The sequence below is a fragment of the Colius striatus genome, chromosome 17 (assembly GCF_028858725.1).
Source record: "Colius striatus isolate bColStr4 chromosome 17, bColStr4.1.hap1, whole genome shotgun sequence".
In the NCBI taxonomy this organism is placed as follows: Eukaryota; Metazoa; Chordata; class Aves; order Coliiformes; family Coliidae; genus Colius; species Colius striatus.
The window spans coordinates 7,159,708-7,175,984 of NC_084775.1; the positions used below are offsets into that span (position 1 = coordinate 7,159,708).

The following is a 16,277-nucleotide window of genomic DNA, read 5'->3' on the forward strand; positions in this document are numbered from 1 at the left end:
TTTCAACCAGTGGTTGTATCCAGCCCAAGTAAACAAGATGGTCACTCTTGTAGGGAACCCATACACTTCATGAACTCTGTCTTGTGCTGGGGAACCAAGACATCAACTTTAAACAAGATTCCAGTAATCATAACTTGCTTAGTTTTCAGTATAAACTATGAAACATAAAACAAAGTTATCTGTAGAGAATCTTAGACAAGGCTTGGACAGTGAATTACAGGACTTTGACATGTAATAGGAAAGAGTTATTGTCTTTTCATGTGAGGGCAACTAGAGCACGTCATAACTTAATCATTACTGAAAGGAATTTAAGTGCTCCTTCGTTTTGAATGGGATGTAAACTTAATGATTCTACAGTGGCACATCAGGCTTGACCAGCTAAATATTTAATAGTAGCTGATCCAATGGATTCAATGTCATGCATAGTTTTGTTTCAGATTAGTATATTTATTTCTGTATCTGTGATGAAAAAAAGATTGCTTTGAAACTGTCCTGTAACCTCCATAGGAAAATTCACAGGCTTCAACTTCTTTATTTTGTAATTAAGGGAGGTTTATGGCCCTTAAGTTGGTAAATGGCTTAGTTATCATTTGCCCCTTACACTTCAGTTAAAGAAGAGGATAAAGAAATCATAAAGAGCTTATTGAATGCAAGCAGTCATATTTACTAGAAAATACATCACATGTGAAGAATATTCACAGTTTCTCTACCTACTCCCTGAAATGTGGCACCACCCAGCCATTTCTTTGGTTGTTATGTGGTGCACATCGTGAAGCTGACTTTGTTGTGATTGTGTGTTGAGAGTCACAATACACAAAGAAATGTGAGTTTTTTTCCAAATTAGGTTCTCCATTAGATAAGCTGTTGTTAGAGCATAAATGAGACTGTCCCTTTGATGCTAAGAATTTCTTTAATCTTCCATAAAGTTCTACAATATTGAAACAACATAATGTGCTTCTGATAAAGGAAAGAAATGCTGTGTTAGTTGCTAGTATCTGCCTTGCTTGAGAAGACCCAAGTAGGCAATAATATGTAGACACCAGTGTGGGACATTCCTTCTCATATGTAGTCTGCTGCACACATTCTCTTATGTTCTAATTCACCTACTTCTACTTAGTGCATTTGATACCTGTGGTAACGTTTATTATTAGTTCTTGTACTTAATTTAAAACTTTTACTTTTGGTAGGTTAAGAGTCTTTCTCCCATAATGCCCTTAATGCATAACATCTTCTGCATTTATGTTGATTATTTACTGTACAGCTTCTGTGGCCTTACTACTTACACTGTGCTGAAGCCCCCTTTATTAGATGTGCAGTTTCAAAATTAGTCCTGACAAGTTGTTAGCAGATATCTTACAGATATCTTTTAGTCATAGTTGTGATCAGGACAGTAAATCTCACAACATCAGGTCCAGTTTTTAAGTGGTTATATACCTGACTAAGAGTCAATATTGGAGACATATCTTAGTTATTATACGATGTCTCTGGAAGAAAATGTACATGTAGCATTCCTGAAACTTCTGAATGACTATGCTCTCTGTGACCTGCCATGTATATTTGAACTATACCTTTTTGCTGTTTCATCCCTTGACCGGAATGTTACCAGAATACAGCTCATGCTCCACTGACCACAGGCGAAGGTTGACCTGTGCTCCAAGTAGTTGTTCCAGTTCGTTGTCACATTAATGTTCCATAGGGCATCCGCTCACTGCCTGGTGGGAATCTTATGGGGAAGGCTTTCCTGATAACATCTAATGAATAACTGAGATCAGAGATGTGGCTCACTAGAGTCATTCCAGCAATGCTACATGATGCCACTCTGCTTATACTTTCAAAGACTTCAGGTGGTGGTGTAATAAGATGAAGAATGTTTTCAGAATGACTGTTTAGGAAAAAAGAACTGTGTTTTATAAAAAGTTGAGATTTTCACAGAATCACAGAATCTTAAGGGCTGTAAGGGACCTTGAAAGATCATCCAGTCCACCCCCCTTGCCAGAGCAGGAACACCTAGAGTAGGTCACACAGGAACTCGTCCAGGTGGATTTTGAATGTCTCCAGAGGAGACTCCACAACCCACCTGGACAGCCTGTTCCAGTGCTCCCTCACCTGAACAGTGAAGAAGCTTTTCCTTACATTTCTTTGAAAATGACTGGTAGTTTTTAACAGTTACATGCATATGAAACACTATAAATTTATTGAGCTTTTCTGACTTTAAGGATGCTTAATCTTTCATAGATTTTCTTGTAATGAGAAGTCTTAAGTGTCCCTGAATACTGAAGTTTTCTGACAAGGCAATATGTCCTTTTTATTATGTTTAACATTTCTATTTAAAAATAAGTAGCAGTTAAGATGAATGTTTTAATTCATATTTTGAACAAACTTATTTCAGTTGAAGTAAATATGCAATACCAGCAATAAAACCACTTATTTTACTGTGCAAGTCTAGAGTTCGGGTTTTGATTTGCATAATGTGCTTCACTGTGAGCCTTAGCTTTGTTCATGCTCTTCTCAATAGTATTGCTTTGCTCCTAGGACTGTGAGCCCCTCATTAATGGAGAGAAGTGTGCAGAATATTAGACACTTCCTGAAGAAAAGTCTCATGAGTTTGCGTACTTCAAAAAAAAAAGTGAAATAAATTCCTGTAGTACAAAATCATGCTATCCTGTAAGGCTCACAAACTTTTACCTTTGTATAGTGTAGGAGGAAGAAGAATTAGGAACTTGTTATCAGATAGTTTTGAAATTCATTCCCAGTTTGAAAGCTTGCAGTATGTGAACTCAAGCACAAATGGGGATTATAGATCAGTGTAGAAAATTATAATGTATCCATTCCTACAACACAGATCATTTTGAATGGTACATCACACTGCATCTGGAAGTCAGAAATCTTGCATATGCTGTTGTAACCTATGCTCACACTTTGTTTTCTTGTCTTTGTGCATGCTACATGCTTGTAACAATTGGCAAAACTCATATGAGACTTTTAATTAAAACATAAACTGTTGTTGGAAATCCTTAAATTAATGCCTTAGAAGTTCCTTATGTTAGAATGACATTTCCCACTTTTACTGTAAATCCTATCTAGCTCTGTGAGTCTGACAAGATATTCAAGGCATAAAATATTTACAGTCATCTCTACAGCTGCCCATCAGCATCTACACTTGCAGTGAACAATAAGTGAAGAGTCTGTACTGATTCCAACATCCCAAAAATACAAGTATGTGTAATCACTTCTTAGTCATGATAGAGAAATACACCTTAGGCAGGAGACCTGCATGTATCCAAGAGCTGGAGGACATGACTGAGTTTTTGCATAAGTCTGCTGTACATACAGAAAGGTACTGTACAGATATCTTTAAGACAAACCGTAGAGCAACAGATATTCTATTACAGCCCGGAGTTCCAGCCTGAGTGGTTCTTCTGGGGTAAATTTGGGCCAGGTAGCCAAAAGGAAAAGTAGTAGCTAAATTGCTTATGTGATTCACAGGCTATGAAATATCTCTGGGAACTCTGATCATGGAAGAAGAGATACAGGTAGTGGTGGTGATGGGCAAGTTAGCACAGAGTATCTAAAATGACTGTAGGTGCTTGTGTTTTGAGATGACTGCGTTCCACTCACGAGTCCTTTATCTGAATGACCACTGAAAGGAAGTATTCCTGTTGTTGTATAGGAACCTTCTCCTCATACTTGTTCATGAATAAGTTTGACTTTAGAATCAAATGGCTGACATGTTTAGTAAAAAAATTACATTTAAATCAAAGCAAGGATGGCTGCTGACATGGAAGGCTTTCATCTGAAAGGGCTGAGGTCTGTCAAACTAGATACAACACTAGGACAATACGTCATTACGCATGGGAACCTGGCAAGGTTTGATTAATTCAGTTGAGTCTAGACAAACAAGGAATTACTCTTGTATTCCACTAAATTTTTTTCTTTAATCTGTTATGGATTGAATCCTATCCAGAGATAGCAAGCCAAGAACTTCACTATTCCCTTTTCAGGGTTGTAAAAACACACTCAGAAATCAGAGAGAGAGAGGAGATTACAGGTCTTCCCTTTCTCTGCGGTCAGCAGAGTGAATATAAATTTTACATGTGATTTCAGTGTGTATGAGTTGCTCTATCAAGAAGAGATTTGTAGACCAGCAAGTTAAGCCAAAATGCTCATGATTCATGTGAGTCTATCCTGTTAATATCAGCTATCATCCCTTTCCTAAGCTGCCCATAGTGGAGTGCTTGAGAAAGGTGCTGGTTTGGCAAAATGGGAACCTTGTAAGTGACAGATATGAAAGCTGACAGTCCATTTGGACCGATTTGCTAGTCACAAAATGACAAATGTCTTTTTTCCCTTGCTTTTAAGAAAGCCTGAGTCCACCTTATGACCAATCAAAGCCTGGTGCAGAATGTGTAATCATCTGTTACATGATTTGGAGTTGCTGGAATATGTTTCCTTTTGAAGTTTAGCTTGTTGAATTCTTCTGTGATTTCCACAATTGATTTCCCTTTTGTTTCTGGAAGGAACAGGTGAATAATTATCGCTGAAGTGAAAATTACCCCCATAAAGATGAGGAAGCAGAAGTGCTTGAGTCTTTCCTGCAGGGAAGAGCAAAGTGAGAAAAAGAGCAAGATGAGCATATCTTTTCTTTTGTCACTTTCTTGGCACAGTTTTTGCATTTAGTTGCAAAGTGCTTTGAATTTGATAGAGTTCTCTGCATTTTGACTTTTGACAAATACTTCAGCCTGAATAAATATCTTGGGCAAATCATGGCCCTTCAGTTACAAAAGTGAGATGGTGAGAGCAGGTGACAAGCCCACTCTGGATGGAAATGGTATTGCCGTCTCCTGCTGCTATTCTTCCTGCTACTGTGTCCAGCTTGAGCTTAGTGCCCCTGGGGAGTGTCCTAGGGAAAGTCACTCACCACAATGAACGGGAAGGCTGTTCCTACCACAAAGACACCGAGCCAGTTGATAACTGCACCGATCACAAAGGCAGGTGGCCTGCATGAGAGCTGGAAAATTTCAGCCCTACTGGAAACTGTGGCACCACCTGAAAGGAAGTTAAGAATTATCACCTGTTCATGTATTTGGTTTGAACATTTGGATGCAATGTTACCATTACACAATCAGCAAATAGATGCTACTCTCATGGACGGGCATTCAAAAGACTTGAGCACGTTGCTGGATTTTTGAAAAGAAAATGTTTTTGGCAGTTTATAAGTTGCTAGACATCAGCTTATTAAAATGGTAAATTATTCAAACATATTTACTGGGGAGATTCAAGAATTAAGTAGTTGGCACTTGGCATCTCATGAAAGGAGCTGTGTGAGGATGGAATAACAACTATTATTACTAACAACAACGCCCAGCATGATGCTACTAGATCACCAATGGGTGATCTTTCTGGATTCACTTTCTTGGCATTTCAGTTACACTTTGAAGTCACAGGACTTAATAGATTTGAGCTAGGAAAATAATTCAGCCATATGGGAAGCAAATATTTTTAAACTGAATAGGCTTTAAAAAAAATTTAAAGGAGCAGGTAGCATATAGGAAAATAATTACTCCAAAGCAGGTCGTTTGCACCACTGTCTATGTGGGATGAGATATAACATTATACAACACTGAATTTAAAATAACTCAGGCTTTTGTTTTTCTTTCTTTTTTTTTCTTAATATTTTTTAAAAATCTTTTACTCATCTGCCTTTACTCTATTTTATATTGTTTCCATACAATATAAGTACTTTTTGCTTTCCTCCTTTCCTCTCATTAGCAAAACCCAAACCTGACGGCTTTGAAGTTTCTGGCCAATGATTGGACCCATAACGTTTAAATTATTACAAATTTAAGTTAAATTAATTTATTTATGCTAAATGTTATGCAGTACTATGTATTTTTTCCCTAGCTGTACTAATAAACTCATGTGACTTGATCCCTTTATTGATTTTGAATGAAGTATTCACCTGGCCCAACTCCAAAGACAACTGCAAACAAGATAATCAGACAAAGGCTGCAGTATGGCATCCAGAAATACCAGTCCTGGGGAAACAAACAAACAAAACCATAACAAACTACTGGGTAAAATCTGTTCATAACCATAGGTGAGACATGCTGTGTGTTTTACAATACTGTCATCTCAAGGAAAAAAATACAGTGTGGGGGAGCTTGCAGAGAAATGTGAGTGCTTTTTCCTTTGGAAGGAGCAGTGAGGCTTTTGTTAGGTGAGCAGAGAAGCAGGTTTACTAGTGCAGAGCAGCTGTCAAGCTTGGAAGCTTTAAATTAATGGAAGTCTGAATGGTATTTTTCCTTCCTGTCCTTCTTGACCTCCCAGTGCTTCTCCCAACCTTTAGCGATATGGAAGGGTCAAATCACATCTTTCTTCACTTTTGTTAAGTGTTAGGTTCAATAACTGATACTCGAAAGGAACTTTCCTAAATTTTAGTCAAGAAGGTACAAAATACAGTGCTTTATGAAAAAAGTTTTCTCTCTGGTGTTTGAGATCCTTCATGAATCAAATAAAAATGGAAGTCTGCTGCCACCTTGCTTCAAGCAATTGCACAGTGTCACAGAGGTGAACTGGTCTCAAGTCTGTGCACGAATATGTGCATTCCTGGTGTCTTCTGCAGAAAAGATAAATTTCAGATTAGCTGATTCAGAGTCTGGGGTTTTGTTGTTCAGTCCTTAAAACCTACATGAATAGAAAGGGCCGTTTTCCTAGAACTGTCTTTCGATCTCTGCTGGACAGTATTTGGTTCTTGCAATTTGATGAGACCAGGAATCAGTGCTAGTCATCTAGTGTTTTATGTGCTCCTTGCTTCACTTATGGGATAATGTTGAAAAGGACTATAAGGAGTACAAGGCAATACTTGCTGAGGGAGGGTTTAGTACTCTATATACACAAGCTTGATCTTTAGGATATTCCCCTCCCAGAGGATAAGATGTTAACATAGAAGTTATTTTGGCACTTCTAAGCCTCACTTCCCTTCCTCAGTAGCATGGTCTTGCCTGTGAGCAAAGGTTAGAAGTAGAATAGGTAGAGAAATCTTTCCTGAGAAGAGTTTCCTTACCTGTAGGGAGAGAGTCACGGTGATACCAGCTAGCAGTGAACCCATGATCAAATAGCCTCCTCTTAGGAGCACTTTCCTGCCCAGTCGCTCAATGATGGAGCTCTGATGGACAGAAATCACACTGGTATCAGTGCCAGAAAAACAAACTGTGACCCATTCCTGTGGTAATGTGACTTACACAGACTACAGCAGCTACGAGTTCAGAGAGCCCAATAGAGAGGGTCATGTAGGAGATCATCCTTTCATCGAAGCCAGCTGCTTGGAGGACTTCAAAGGTATAAAAATAAATCTGGAAAAAAACCCCATAAAACCGTAAGAGAAGAAAGTAATTGACTTCTTACCCATACCTGTGTGACACTGCCCTGGATAGGAGCTGCTAACCAAGCAGCATGCAGCTCAGCTTTGGAGTGAGCTAGAATTCTGCAGTCTTTCTGGTAGTACTCTCTTTATTTGCTTTACAAAAACATGACAAAACGTAATGAATTAATTTGATAAAAGATAAAACACTGGGATAAAAGGACCTCCAGCCATTGCAATGTAATTAGATTTCTGATTTAGATGCTCTCAGAAACAGGCAGGTATATCGTCTCTTCTGGAGCCCATCAAGAAATGTCGTTGTAGGATATTCTCCAGAAAGAAAAGCATGGATTATGGAGTCATGAGGGGGTAAACCAAGCATCTTTTCAAGTATCTCTGCTACTGTTTATAGATATACTGAGATGATAAAAATTCCAGTTCAAGCTGTGTTAGACTCAGCTCTGTATTTCCTTTACAGATGTTGCTGCATTGTGATGTTAGGGGTAGAAGAATCATGCAGGCAGCTGCAAAGCTGTGGCTTTTCCTAGGAAAGTGCCACTGTGAGGAAGATGTGCAGAACTGTGGAAGCCACCAGAATAGTGAGTATGCTTGTTGATAAGCTTTAAATGTAGAGTGAACATATTACCACCCATCATATTAGGTTGCTAAGAGCTGGGGGAAAATATGGCAGCAGTTGCAGGGTGCAGTGACATAAAACTACACTACCAATTTTGCCACTATAGGGTGGGCTCATTTGTGAGGATAGGTTCTGAAGCCTTGTAATGGCTTCCAAAAATGGCTGTTAAATAAGCCTAACTACTGAGGAAGGTAACTCTAGCAAGGACCAAGAGCTGGGCAGAGGGAGGTCACATAAGAGCCCACTGGGACAAGTTTTGCAGGCTGCTGCTGCCCTCTAGGAGGCCTAGCAGACAGCAAGCTGTGGCCTGAGAAACATGAGAAAGGTGAAAGGAGCTCCTGGGATCCATGGTGTCTTCTTTAAGGTTGTCGGTAAGTTTTTTGAGACTTTAAGAGGGAAATATACTCAACTGCATTCATGCCACATAGCTGAATTGTGGCAGTCAGAGTAATTATCATGTACAGCTGCCAACGGAAAGCTCGTTCTTTTATTAGCTCCAGGACGCTCAAGATCTTGGTGTTTTTCATTGTTGCCTTCTCTTTCATGATGTCATCAACCTCTGCTTGGTGATGGCCTTCACCCCAAAGCTGCTTTATGGCTGTGGAGGAGAAGAAGAGCAAGACCTGCCATGTTAATTTTCCCTGTTGTTTGTTGCTTATGGAGTTTATTGAGTAGGTGATGCACATGTCTAGCAGAACAGCATGAATGTGCTATGGCAATGGTGTGAAGCAGAGATGTTCTTTAGGGTGTTCTGGAGCCTTGGTCCTCTCCTGCACAGAGGAATCTGTTGTGACAGAAGGATCTGGTGGGTGCACAATGACTTCCTCACTGCCTATGGGTCCACTTTTCTTCCTCCTTCTCTCAGGGTATGAGCAGGGTACACAGTGAACAACTAGAGCTAAGAGGTGCCCTGTGGAGCCCTGCACTGCAGAGAGCCATTTATCATTTATCATCAGACTGATAGCTTAAGTAGTGTCAGCTGAATGCAAAAGGTTTTGTAATACAGAACCATAAAGAGAAATGGTTTCCTGTTCTGTGGAGGAACTACAACAAAAATAGATTTACTAAGTATTCAGAGTCAACTTGGGAATGAACAGGGAGAAACTTTGTCCTCTTTATTTTCTTCCACATGGGGAGAACAAAAATCATAGAATCATAGAATGGTAAGGGTTGGAACAGACCTCCAGTGCTTATCCAGCCCAACTCCCTGCTAAAGCAAGCTCACCTGAGGTCACACAGAAATGTGTCCAGATGGGTTTTGAAAACCTCCTGAGAAAGAGACTCCACACCCTCCCTGGGCAGCCTGCACCAGGGCTCCCTCATCCTTACAGTAAAGGAGATTTTCCTTGTGTTCGAGTGGAACTTTTTATGTTTCAGCTTATGTCCATTACTCCTAAAATATCACAAAACCATTGAAAGTCAAGTGAGGAACAGGAACCTGGAGCTCTTGATTACCTTTTCTGAAGCCTTCCTGGTCTTCTTTATGCATGAACAGATATGGTGGGGACTCAGGGAAGAAGGGCAGAGTCAACAGCTGGACCAGTGCTGGAAATCCACAGGAGGCCATCAGCACGGGCCACAGGGACTGGCTGCCCAGCAGCTCCCTGGTGGGGATAAAACATATATGTAGAATAAAAGCTCACTGCATTGATTATGGGGGAGAGAAAGGAATGAATGGAAAAGCAGAAGAAGCAAAAGGTAGAGGAGATCCAGAAATTAATTAGGTGGGAAATAAATTGTATTATACCTTTGTCCTGTAATTTGTCCTACAGCTTTTCCCAGTGTCCAAAAGAAAGAGGAAGTAGAGTTTGCAAATCCACGTAGCTTCTTAGGGGAAATTTCTCCAACATATTGATGATGTAGAGGAGTACAAAGACCTTGAAGTGAGGAGAGAATTATGGGAGAGAAGAAATGAGATATTCATAACTATTGGAAATAAAATTGCTTTTAAATACTTAAGCATTTCAGAATAGAGCTGCCACATACACCAAATTGTTTCTCATACCTTAATCTACACATGAAATTTTTTAGTTATAGTTTCTAACCCTTTCTGTGAAAGCATTTGGTTCCTGTTTTTTTTGCACAATATGGTTTCCTGATCTTAAGAAATATACAGTTTTCCCCTTGGGGTGTAGATGTAACCTCAGCATAGCATCTCTTATGAGCCTCAGCATATTTTGAAGGACATGGAATATGGAAGTGCTGAATAACTGAACACCCTGTAGTAACAGTTAATACATCAGTAGTTACCACACATAGTCTCAGCCTTTTCTAACACAAAGCTGTAGAAGTTCTGTATTAAAATACAGATTAAAAGCAGATTAAAACATACAGTGCTATATTCAATGTTGATTTATACATGATTTTAGGGGAGACACAAGTTTTTCTTTTCCATTGTCCAGCAATAATTCTGATTATTTCAGGCAGAGTTGATATTTCCAGCTATATGTGAAGTACTTAGTAATTCAGATACACTGAAAATTAGTCTGGGAACAAGAGCTTTTTCCTGATGTGGTAGTCACAACCCCGTTTCTCTGTCTTGAAAACAACATGTTCTTTTTTGGTTTTACGTGATGACAAAGTGATGCAGATATGTAATCGCTTTAACAAAAATTAGATCTTTGCATAAAGCATGGTGCAGGTTCTAGACTGTGGATGAGTAGTTCTCAAAATACCACTGTAGTTCTTTAATATTACTGTATGTCAGAGAAACAATGTTCAAAATACAGTTATTTGAAAAATTAACATCAATTGCTAGTGAAATAAGTTAAAATAAGCATCCCTATGAATACCAAAACTGAATGAAAAAGCAACTTCTTGTGTAGGATACAAACACAAGGCATACTGATAACCAGCACAGGATATTTTCATTGTATGTGAAATCACTACCTGTGATTTTATTTGATTATGCCCAGCTCTTTGTACTACCTCCAAGGACTTAATGCTTTGAAGCAGGTTGAATATTCTTGTATAAGATTCCTGAAAGATGTTCAGAGCCAAATAAATGGCCTTGAACAGCCTGATTCTCTGGAGCCTTATGAGAATACTGGCTTTAAACCATATACCATATGATTTCCAGTAGTTATAAAAAATCAATAATGTATAATAGTATAACATTTTAATATACCATATAATATTATAGTATATCATACATATTTTTCCATAAGAAAAACTCCCCTTGTTTCATATTATACCAAAACATTCATTGACAGCTATGAATATTTATATACTTGGGAAAGTTGGTGTCATTTGTTATCAGTTAAATTAGTAGTAATTATGTTCTTTGTTGCTGGGTGTTACAGAGGAACTTCTGACAAGGGATCACTGGCTTTAATATTTTATATTCTTAGTGCAGGGTTATTATTTGTTTTGAATATAGATGTAAAATTTTGAGAGAGTCTGCTGACCTTTGGGAGAAAACCTTTACCTGCACTTATTCCACACATGAAGCGTCCAATTAGAATCATCTCAAAGGACCGGGCTATTTTACTGCAGCCCATGAGAAATGCTGCCACTATCATGAGCACATTGTTGCACAGGAGACATTTCTTTCTGTAAGTGCAAGAAAATAGAAAGAAGTTTTGTAAATCAGAATGGCACTTAGGCTCCTGACACATATGATATCTTGGGTGAAACTGTCTTGCAGGTTTTGTAGAATTATACATCGTGGTCCAGGACAAAATCAGCCCTTTCACACTGCTGGTACTGGATACTCTGGACTCACAGTGTGCCTTGCACACGTCTAGTCCTGGGAGTTTGGGAACACTTCTGGGTTTTGTGGTAGAGAAAAGTCTTAAAGCTTTTGTGCAGTTGAAAATCCATCATGAAATACATTGATGTGTTTCTCCCATCCCTGGAGATAATTAAAGTACATTTGGATGAGGTGCAGAGGGATATGGTTTAGCGATGGGCTTGGCAGTGTTAGGGTAATGGTCGGACTTGATGATCTTAAAAGTTTTTTCCAACCAAAATGATTCTAGGATTCTATGATGTAGCCACTGCTAAGATGGCTGTATTACAGCCATGAATAAACCTAGAAGTCTGTCTCATGTTTAAAGCCTCAAATGTTGTTTCCTTAAGCTAAGATTCAATTGACAAATTGTCTTTAAGCATACATACTTGCCATACTTGACAGTCAGGTATCTGCTTCCTGAAGAACCCAAGAGACCTCCTATACCAAAGATGGACACAGTGATAGACCAGAGGAACAAGAGGTTATCCTGGTGGATGGGGTAGCCATATCGCTCCAGCCAAGTTTCATTAATGAAAGCCTTAACATGCTGAGACAGAAAAAAGGATTTTCATTAACTGTGACTCCAGTGCATGTATTTTATTATATTTAGAACATAAATTTGTTGCTTCAGCTAAAGTCACTATTTCATATAGACTCTAAAAGTGTGCATTAGCTAACAGACATAGTGTAATAGAGTATGGTGTGTTCATTTTCCAGTTAAAAGGGTTTTTGTGCTTGAAGTCTGAGGAATTAAGGCATGGATTTGTAGTGAAGAGTAGTGTCAAATGAGACACTGAAGTAGGCACATGTGCTGTAGGTCTATAGGGGAGACAGATGTCACCTCTGTCAATGCATGTCTTCTGAGGAACAGTTCTATAGACAAGAACTTTCAGTTCACTTTTCTTCTGTTTTCAACACTGACATATTCTGTTTTACATGATAGCATAGCAATGGGAAAGAATCATGAGAGGAGTATACTGTGATTAAATGCTTGCTGTTGCCAGATAAGAGCATCCCCAAGCAGGAATGTAGATACAGGGTCACCATTAACCAGTGTGCCATGTATGTCTTTGCCTACCTTAGACATGTAGGTGATGGTAGAAATTTGAAAACCAATTTGGAATGTTCCACCAATCCCCAGGACAGTGATCATTTGAAAGAGCCCTCGGTACTGTGCCTGCAGAAGTACAACAAAATCTTAAGTTTGTAGCCACATCAGGTTGTTCTTGGAATGTGTCTTTCATTCTCCAGAGAGTTTAAAAAAAAAAAAAGAGATACAGGTTTGCATGTTCCTTTTGCTTACCCTGGTGTGAAGTGTGCATTCTCCTGTGATTTCCTACATCCAAATGAAGGAAACACAGCCTTTATCTATGGAAACCTCTAAATTTCCCTCTTCTTCTTGATAATGAGAAAATGAAATAGCAAGCTGAAGGGCATTCCATGCTCCCGGGCTAGCACATGTGAGAGTGGTTTTGAGGAGGGAAATCTTAATTTCCTCTCTGCTACCTGGACAGTGATGAGGCTATCTGCAGCTCAGCTGCTTGCCACTGTAGTGACCAGGCCCTCTGTACCCAGACCTTTTCTATATTATCTGAAGGGTAGATCCTGTGCTAGCTACTCTTGAGGCTCTTGAATAGTGGGCAGTGATCCTTTAACTCAACTTTTGTTGCAAAGCCTCCTGGAAGTCCCTGCAGCAGCTAAAAAATCCCACAAACCTAAATTTGAAATAGGAAAATAAAAAAGAGACTGATGTTGCTTGTAGCATTTTCTTCTACTTTGGTTTCTGTCACTGTGGCAGCCCTTGGAAATCGGTGGAGTTTTACCTAGATGGAGAGAAGGGAACAGCAAGAAAAATTCTTGGGATAGAATTTCCTCTCTGCAGTGGTTCTGTTCAAGCTGTGTTGTAGGATGAAGGTGTCTTTTCTAGCTCATATTGCCATAATCAGTTTGGAACTCTTGCCCCTCCTGCCTGTCTTGAGCAGCATGGTCATCTTAATCTCTTGGGAGCTTTCACAACAGACATCCCATTTTAGAGGTTTTTTTCCAGTTGGTTACAGGTCAGAAAATCCACAACAAACATGGTACTGAAGGGTACAATGCAGCAGCCTTTGCAGCAGGTCATAGTGAATATGCTGTGAATGAATGAAAAATTGTCACCCTTTATCCACTCTCCTGGATAAAAAAAGAGGAGCTGGGTACTCTTTCTCAAACAGATGTTATCCTAATTGGAAGTGCCTCACTGATTTGTGAGGGTTCAAGACTAAGCCATAGCCAGGATATAAATGCTGCAGGCTTCCAAAAACATCTCTGTCAAGATGCCACAGCTACCAACATCCAGTCCTCTTCCTTGCCTTTCAAAACCTCTGCCTGTCATTTCTTGTACTAAATAGTTAGTGATATATTTAACAAAACTCTGTTTTCAGCAGGCAAGCAAAGCAAATTATATTTGAGAGTAAGTAAATATTTTCCAGTAACTGAAAACATTTAAGAAGTGTTAATGTATTGATAAAAATATGACTAAGATTCAGAGCACATGGAGTGCAAACATCTGTAATATCTCAAAATGGTGGTCAGAACCACTTCTGAGATGATTTTCATGAAAAGGAGAGTTGTTTTTACTGAGATTCTGATTTTATTTTCTTTGAAATGCAAGTATCATCCAAAAATGTCACAGATGTAAATATCCCACCAAGTACTTACCAGGTCTGATAGGAAGCCGGTCATCTTTGGCTGGGAGCTCGCTATTCAGCGTGTGATCTTTCTTCGTCATCACAGACTTCTGTATCTCATGCTGGCATGGCAGTGGACATTTGGCCTCAGCGATCAGAGTTAAATTTTTACTATCTTGTCTTCACTCACTTATGTTTACTTCAACTGGCCAAAGTTAACACTCCTGGATTAAATATTTCAGGAAATACTTGCATCTGGTCCAGTCTACAGGGGAAAGTTTCAAAGCAGAGGAAGTTTGCACCTGAGAATTAGTGAGGGCTTTGGAAAGGGAAAGTAGAACAGTTCAGACAAAAAAAAACTGAACAGTTTTTAAGGAACAGTAAAATAATTCTGTGATACAGACCAATGAGTACATCTGCCATAGTCTGCGCAAACAGAAAAGCAGCTGGTACAAGGCTTAGGTGCTGTTATTTACTGTTAAGTAGGTGATGTTCTGGTTCACATTCATTGATTTTGTAAATATTGTTTATTAGATAAAAAAGATGCAGATTTCAAAGCCCAATTCTGCTGTCCTAGCTTTATGTATCAGTTAGACTATACTGAGGAAGTGTATTTCTTATCTGGTGTTTATGGGGATGTTTGCTGTCCAGGTGTGATGAAAAGGCAGTAAGACATACTGTGCCCTGGCAGAGACTTTTGAAATAGAGCATGTGGTCCTGAAGGCTCCACTTGAAACAGCCAACAATTAAGACTCACTCATGAGAGTAATCAGAGAAGGATGGGACACCTGGGATCTTAATCCCTCAGGTTTCAGTTTTGATGCAGAAGAACTCCAAAATTAGTGTTGTAACCATTGAAAAGTCACCTTTGATTTACCAGGGGCTTTTCTCCTGTGAGCTTTGACAGGAGCTCTATGTGGCTTCTGCTACAGACAACACTTGGAAGAAAGAAGTTTGCCTGGGGCTTTTGTGTGTGGTTGATGCCCTGTACTGTCCCTGCTTTCAAAGTCTTCTGCTTGCTCATACTCGTGGCAGGGCACTTTCCACCACCCTCAAGGCTTGGGTTGGGGGCAGGTGGAGCAATGGGGTTGTACTGAGGTCCTCAGTAAATGCCCAAGCTTTCCCTTGGGACTTGTACTTTCAGCTTATAAAACACAAAATGCAATTATTTACAGAGGAGTTTACTGCAAATACTGTGAGTCTAAAGGAATGAGAAAAAAAATACATGTTAATAATAAAACCTTGGTTACTTGTGTAATTCCAACTATTGCCTATATAACTGCATAGCAATTGCTGTTTATTCTGGCTTGCAGTAGCATTTAGAATGATGTGGCATTTTTGTATTTCCTCTTGAACATCCACTACTGTCACATTTTGATTGTACAAAAATGCAAGTTGTGTAGCTATTGGTTATATAATGTTTCAAAATGCAAATGTTTCCTTTCCTTTTTTTTTTTCTCAAATTATATCAAAGTGTAGGGAGGGTGATAATGTCCTAAAGATTCCCACATTCCTTGAAACTAATTACTGAAGATCTCAAAGACCAGCAAATTCCACCAGCTCACAGTGAAATTTCTTACATTCTTGGAGATTCCTGGTGATGCTGAGCTTCAGATAGCTGTATAACATAGTATGGTCTAACATAGTATGGTCACACCTTATCAGCAATTTCAGGACAATTTTGTCCTAGGAGTTTACCTCTTGGTTTTTGTCAAGCCAAAGAAATTGACCTTTTCTGTTAAAAAATTTCACCTACATTCTAGAAGGAACTCTTACACTATGAAATTTGTGCATGGCTTCATGTTTAAGGAATTATTACAGAGTTAAGGGCATATTTTTATTTGTTCTATATAGATCCTTATGAATATTTTGCAGTGA

At 39.1% G+C, this 16,277-nt stretch overlaps 1 protein-coding gene across 1 annotated transcript; it reads right to left on the reverse strand.

Annotated features, from left to right (window-relative positions):
- Positions 1–4,385: 4,385 nt before the first annotated feature.
- On the reverse strand, positions 4,386–14,454 carry LOC104563310 (solute carrier family 2, facilitated glucose transporter member 11). Its single transcript, XM_010209715.2, has 12 exons — positions 14,431–14,454; positions 12,809–12,907; positions 12,117–12,277; positions 11,425–11,549; positions 9,745–9,874; positions 9,453–9,601; positions 8,408–8,595; positions 7,242–7,352; positions 7,064–7,165; positions 5,960–6,035; positions 4,919–5,046; positions 4,386–4,592 (listed from the first exon to the last, which is right to left on the reverse strand). The coding sequence occupies exons 1-12, from the start codon at positions 14,452–14,454 to the stop codon at positions 4,386–4,388; spliced, it is 1,500 nt and encodes a 499-aa protein (XP_010208017.1).
- Positions 14,455–16,277: the final 1,823 nt, after the last annotated feature.